Source organism: Kryptolebias marmoratus, linkage group LG1 (genome assembly GCF_001649575.2).
Source record: "Kryptolebias marmoratus isolate JLee-2015 linkage group LG1, ASM164957v2, whole genome shotgun sequence".
Lineage (NCBI taxonomy): Eukaryota > Metazoa > Chordata > Actinopteri > Cyprinodontiformes > Rivulidae > Kryptolebias > Kryptolebias marmoratus.
Genome location: NC_051430.1, coordinates 7,124,358 through 7,131,053, shown reverse-complemented (window position 1 = coordinate 7,131,053; position 6,696 = coordinate 7,124,358). Strand labels below are relative to the sequence as shown.

Sequence of the window (6,696 nt, the reverse complement as noted above, 5' to 3'; positions counted from 1 at the left end):
CATCTGTCTCACCTGTTCCTGTCACCATAAATACCCACAGCTCCCAGATCACAGTGCCAGATTATTGAAAGCCTTGTTGCAAGTAAATGTCCATCGTACTACTCTCGTTCATGCCTGATCTCGACCCTTGCCTGTTCCATGACCACCGTCTCTTGTCTGCTCCCTGCCTGATACTTCTTTGGACTCTGATCTCTCGTTACCGACCTTGCCTCGCTCATCTGGACCTCGCCCTTTGGATTCTCCTTGTCTGGTTTTGGCTTTGGACCTCTGAGCTACCGGTAACGACCTCACGCCTGGATCTGGATTTTCCCTCTCGTCTCAGCCCCTTTCAGATCAACCGGTCTGCAACACTAAACCAAGTTGATGTGGACTTACCAGTTCCGGTCCCGTCACTAGCCGATCACGTGAGTGAGACGATCAAAGACTTTGAGCCTGCTCCCAGCTTTCTGGCAATAAAATCCTTAAAACTTTGTCGTGTCGTTGTGAGTCTGAGTTCTGCCAAGCCTCGCCTTGTCACAATATCTGTAAAAATTGACTGAGTTACAGCCATTTCTGTATTTCTTAAGATGGCTTTGCTGTGGCGGCAATCTTGAATAGGAATGCTTCAAAAAGTTAATCAGTTATAGATGTCAACACAAAGATTACTGTCTCCAAAATTTAAAAAAAAAATCCGTTATGTGGTTTTTCATAACCAAATAATAATCAGAAGCAAGGGCACAGATTGGTGAAGTATTTTGTTGCTATCTGAGAAGCAAGACTTGATGCCGGAAAGCATGATAACTAACTGAAAACTCTTGTCCAAGCTGCATATTTTCATTTTAAGTTCTTAAAAAAATTCTTGAGCAAAAACAGCAAAGTGTGAAATTCCTTTCACTACCAAACCACAGAAAAGTGTTTATAATGCAGAACAATAAAAGATGTTGAAAGGACGTTAACATGCTGAACTGACCATCTGCTGTTTTTATTGTTTGGTTTTTTTGAGTAATTGACATTTTTAATTAATTCCAATCCTGTTTATATTTAGAGCACTGATTCAGAAAAGTACAAAATCTAACAGTCATTTGAGATGATTAGTTGAACTCCTACTTCAAATCTGAGAATAGGTAATATTCACAGTGACAGTCCCAGTTTCTGAAACGGTTTTAAAAGATAATTCCTTTTTCTTCTCTCCACTCTTTTTAAAAAAATATTCAAGGTCCTGACAGTTTTCAGTCAAGCTATTTCAAAGTAAGTAAAAAGCAGCCTTTCTGCCTCGGTGATTGATTTTACAGCTGATTGTCACTAAGGGAGCAGGTTATTTACTATTTTTTGTGATGTGCATACCAGAATCTGAGGCTTTACACAATGTTTTGTCATTTTGTTTGGAACAGGAAGATGGAAAATACTGAATCACTGTTTATGTTGATTATGGAAGCAACCAAAGATGAAAAAGGTGCAGCTCTGACATTAGAGATATCAGCGGAAATATACAGGCAGAAAAAAAGTTAAACCTTTTTGGTGAAAAACGTTATGCAACTCAGTCTTTCTAAAACATTTTTGCTATGTTGTGTCTACAATAATTACATACACTTGTCTCATATGAAGCTATGCTGCAATATTATTTATCTATTTTTGTCATCTGTATTCTGACTTTTTGCCATCTAAACAAAATCAAACAACTTAAAAATGTGTTGTTTGATAATGCTCTCTACAACACCTCGTTCATCTGAGAAATCAAAGATTCTTGGGATAGTTCTTCATTTCCTATTCCTTTTTTTGGTTTTTGATCATTCTGAACACTTTTTTCTGAACCTTTTTCAGGCAATAAATCAATAAAATAAGAACTAAATCGAAAAAAAAAGTTATATGTTGGTAGTTCCAACCAAAACTTTTGCAGCATGTTGAATCATCAGCTGAAAGGTTTATTATTAGAACATACTGATAAAATGGAGGTTACAATATACAGTGTGTTGCAAAGTAACAATGCCACCTCCCTTTGGTATTTTTTTTTTCTTTACAAACTTGAATTTAAATGAATTTTTCAATTTTTACTATGGATAATGAACCTATAATAGATAATGTTCCTGGTTAATTAAGTTAAATGAAGGAGAAATGCTTTAAATCATTGTAAAAAAATATCCAAATAAAAGGAGGTGCATAAAGCATAAAGCCAACCATTACCCTCAGAAGCCCCATAATTAGTTAAATACAACCCACATGTGATCAAAATAAGCATAAATTGATCTTAGTATATATACACACCTGTTCTGAAATCCCCAAGAATCAAAACCAGTTCAACACTTCTAAGCAGCTCCCACCAAGCAAGAGACAACAGGAAGACCAAGGAACTCTCCACACAGGTAGGAAAAGGTTGTAAAGAAGTACAGATCATTGTTGGGTTATTTATAATATCCCAAACCCTAACCCCTTGTGCTCCACTGGATTTAATATTAGTGTCAGGATTTGGGGGTCTTGGGTTTGTTTTTGTATTGGATTTATTGTTTAATGTTTCTTTTGTTCCCTGTGTTTAGTTTATTTCTCTAGTGTTTAATATGTTTGTTTTTTTTAACTCGCAGAGTGAGTAAGGAGGACAATAATCAAAGAAACAACCAGAAGACCAAAGATAACCCTGATGGAGCTGGGTAGCTCTTCTGCAGAGATAGGAGGATTTGTCCATAGGACCACTATAAGCTACACAGAGCTGGGCTTCAAAGAAAGGTGGCCATGATAAAGCTATTGCTAAAAGAAAAAGAAGAAATATTGGAACTTGCTAAAAGGCATGTTGGAGATCCCCCAAACATGTGGAAGAAGGTGCTGTGGACGTTGTGGTCACAGAGGCAACAGCAACATGTCTGGCACAAACCTAACACCATTCATCAATATAAGAGCATAGTGGTGGCAGCATCAATGCAATGGTAGAGGTCAGCGTTAATGTGTGCAGGACCTGACAAACCTGTCATTGAGGCAGCAGTAGATGATGGGGTTGTACATAGTTGAGCTCATGGCCAACCACATGATGGCCAGATAGAACTGCTGGATGAAGGTTTGTTCAAACATCTCCGGGAAGAACTGGTGCAGCAGGAAGTAGACGTGATAGGGCAGCCAGCAAACAGCAAAAGTACACACCACCACAATCATCATCTTCACTACCTGTGGGATACATAACAGCACAAGTATGTTAGGTAATGTCAATTCTTACTACTGGGCAGAAATCCTTTTAGCTCACCAAGAAATTTTACTAAAGTATGAGGCCTAAATGTATCTGTTTCATGCTTTTGGTCATGTTTGAAAAAGTAGCAAGTGATGCAAAATTCTAAAGTTTATGAATCCTCTAACTCCTTAAACCACAACAACCACCGACATTCAAAGTCTTCTTTAAACATTTGGAAAGCTTTTTGAAAAACAAAATGACTTAGTTGATAAAGCAAGAAAGGATTAAATAAAGACAGTAAAGTTTTTCAGAAATCTATTTCTTTAGTTTACAATAATTATATATATATAAAAAATACAACAACAACAAAGAAAAAGTATGTTGGTGTAGATTCTTAGTTATTCAAGACGTATCAGTCCTAAGACGTTAAAAGAAGCAGCAAGACTTCTTTTCTTGCTAGTTGAAGACATTTTGCTTCTCATTTGAAGAGCATTGCCAATTCAAGCTGAAAAGTGTGGAGGAACGCTATTTTTTTCTCCCGGAGGGAGAGTGATTAATATGTGTGTTCAGCTCCTATAAATGCAGTTTAAAATCTTGGAAATCTGCATTTTTCACTTTGAGTTAAGAGAGTTCTTCAGAGGAGATGCAAAAGGTTATTAACTAACAAGAAAAGAAGTCCAGTCATTTTGTTTATTACTCTTAGCATTTACAGCCATGAAGACGTGTACAGACCCTAAAACAGATACACAGTAGCCCAGGAACCTTAGACAACTGAAAGGCTTGTCCATGAAAAATGGGCAAACCTCATGATAATTTTATACCTTTTTGGAAGTCAACTAGAGGGCCTTTCATCTTGTAGTCGGTTAATAATTTTGACAACACATACTCAAACTAATCTGTGGTTTGTTTGGAACCACAGATAAAAAAAAACATCAATAACAACAATATTTCTACACTTGTTTTCTGCTTCCTGCCTAAATTGTAATGAGGCATGCTGTCTCCACTCAACATTTACCTTCTATTTCCTTTGATAAACTTCTCTGTTGGTTTAACATGCTGCAACAAAAAGGTCCGACAGAGAAAATCTCAACAGCTTTGAACTCTCTACAAGCAAAATGAAAACACTGCATCTGTCGACACATCATTAGCACTAACAGAGGGTAACAGACTATGCTGCCTGCCAATGAACTGAAAATAATATGAAGAAAGGGAACACATGTGAGGCTGCCTCATTAAAATAAAAAGTGGATCAGTCTCTTTTGCAAGCTGTAAATTTGTGCATTCAAGGAGAGGTACATTTTATTAGGAATACAAAAGTGTTTTTCTGCTGTTTGCTTTCTTTCATTAATTTGTTAAAATTTAGCAGAAATTAGTGCGTCCTGCCATGAAAGGTAATCATGTAATTGTGTTAAGTTAAAGCAGCAAATCCAACACTTGAATGTCTTCACTATCTCCACCCAGCTGGCATGCACCTTGCAATGAATCAAGCGCACCCATCTTTTTCATTGTTCAAGCTCAGCAGCCAAATCTATAAGGTAATCTGGCTCATCTGTGCTCAGACAATGATCTCTCTTCAGACAGAGAACTGAACTTCAACTTAAAGCTTCCTCAAAGACACCACTGGTAGGAAATTGAAATTTTTTACAATTTATTGATTGTTTGATGAAATGTTTCATGTGTTTGAAAGCATATTAGGGTGCACTGTTTGGAACATATTTTATCTATTTATTCACTGTTAGCTCAAAAGTATTACTTGAGAAACTAGTTACATAGTCAAAGTTAAAATGAACTCATTGTTATTTGCAATTAACATTTTTCTTATTTGTTTGTAGGTTTTCAACCTACTCATGTTGACCATTCACATGGGCAGCTTGTTCATATGCTTCTGATGAGATTCATCTAAAAGAGGAAAAAAAAGAATGAATGAAACAAGTCACTGAATTGAGTTGTTCCTGCGTCTCTTTGAAGGAAGCAAGCCTTTTCAAGTTTGAGCAAAAGCTGAAGTGGCTTAAGAAGGGAAAAAAAACTTGATAATTGCTCATGAGTTTGTTGGTCTGAATGTGTTAGCTAAATATCTCATTAAGTAGTGGATGGATTTTAGTCAAACTCTTAGAAAGTAATTATTGAATATACATTTACAATTGATTAACTTTTGAAATCAACTCTATTTAAGATGGCTGCCACAGATATTTGACCTTACTAACACAAAAATGGCTGTAATCTGCCAGTTTTACAGAAACTAAGCTAAAGCTTGGCATGATCATAGCTAAGAGTAATCTTATCACATACTCTGAACAGATTGTATGAATTCTTTGTATACAAATTTAACATGCAATACAGCGGGCGATAGGCATTCCTTCAAAAAATGCTACTTTTTAATTAGGAGTCTTGTGAAGTCAAATTCCAAGGCAACTATGAAATTTGTTCATTTTACACTCAAATTTCTTTTGTTATAATCTTTCAATTTTCATGATTATATTTCTCTAAAATGTGAAATGTCTTTACCGCAATAAGATCACTTTAAAAAGTGCATTAAGTCTTGCAGTGTGAATCTTTAGGTAAATAACATTTATCAAGTTGTCTACTTTTATTCTATCCTACCAGCATTTACTAATCAAATTAATTTACTAAGCATCCCTGATTTCTAAGATAATGTAAATTTATTTCAATCTGTAGAGACTCACACAAAGACAGAAACAGCAGTTAGACAATTTTATTGGACCGAGGATTTGGCGCTCGGACACCGGCGGAAGACGTGCGTGCTGAGAATCGCAGCGAGCTTGAATGATCGGCTCGAACGAAGCTCAGGTAGGTCTTCCCCCGGACCCGGACACTGGTGGTAGAGCGGAACTTGGAGAGAGGAGTCTTGAGGGGACCTGGAGGCGTCTGGGAGGCTGGTGGTGGAAACGGGGAGGAGGTGGGTTGAAGCACAACTGAAGCGGGTGGATCTGGGTCGCTTCGCCTTTTGAAGGAGCTCTTGTCGAGCGATTGGATCGAGGTAGTGAGGTGGAGTGTCCTGATTGGCTGGAGTGAAGGCGTGGTGATAGGGGATCCCGGAACAGTCTTACAGGTTGAATTTTCGCCTAGGGCTTCATTTCTTTATGCGGTGAAAGTTAAAACTAGTTTAAGATGGCCGTAATAAAGAGTCAGAAGATCAAAACAAAGTTTGTGAATGTTTGTCTGCAATTTTAAATGTCTAAACTTTGCTAGTCAGATTGTATCTGCATGCATCGTCTTGTTTGGAATATATATATATGTCATGATCTGTAGTGACGGAGGCGAACCCTGAGCGCAGACTCATTGTAAATAAACTAATTTATTAAAAATAAAGAAAAATAAACAAAACAAAAGCTGGGGTGGCAGCAACTCAAAGAGAACAAACAAAATCCAAGACCGAGGGCAGAACAACAAGGAGACAAGGTACGGAGCACAGCAACAAACGGCAAACAAAAAGACAACAATGGACCAGAGGGGAATGGAGAGAAATGACCGGGTTTTAAAGTGCAGAGGATAATTGTGGTAAGTGGATTCAGGTGTATGGGAGCAATCAAGGACAGGTGGAGATG

At 37.4% G+C, this 6,696-nt stretch overlaps 1 protein-coding gene across 1 annotated transcript in view; it reads right to left on the bottom strand.

Annotated features, from left to right (window-relative positions):
* The window catches only part of tacr1a (tachykinin receptor 1a), an 85,064-nt gene that overhangs the window by 7,291 nt on the left and 71,077 nt on the right, over positions 1 to 6,696 (bottom strand). Inside the window, exon 4 of the mRNA XM_037979062.1 lies at positions 2,933 to 3,129. Coding sequence (XP_037834990.1) covers positions 2,933 to 3,129 — 197 coding nt within the window. The remainder of the gene's footprint in view (positions 1 to 2,932; positions 3,130 to 6,696) is intronic.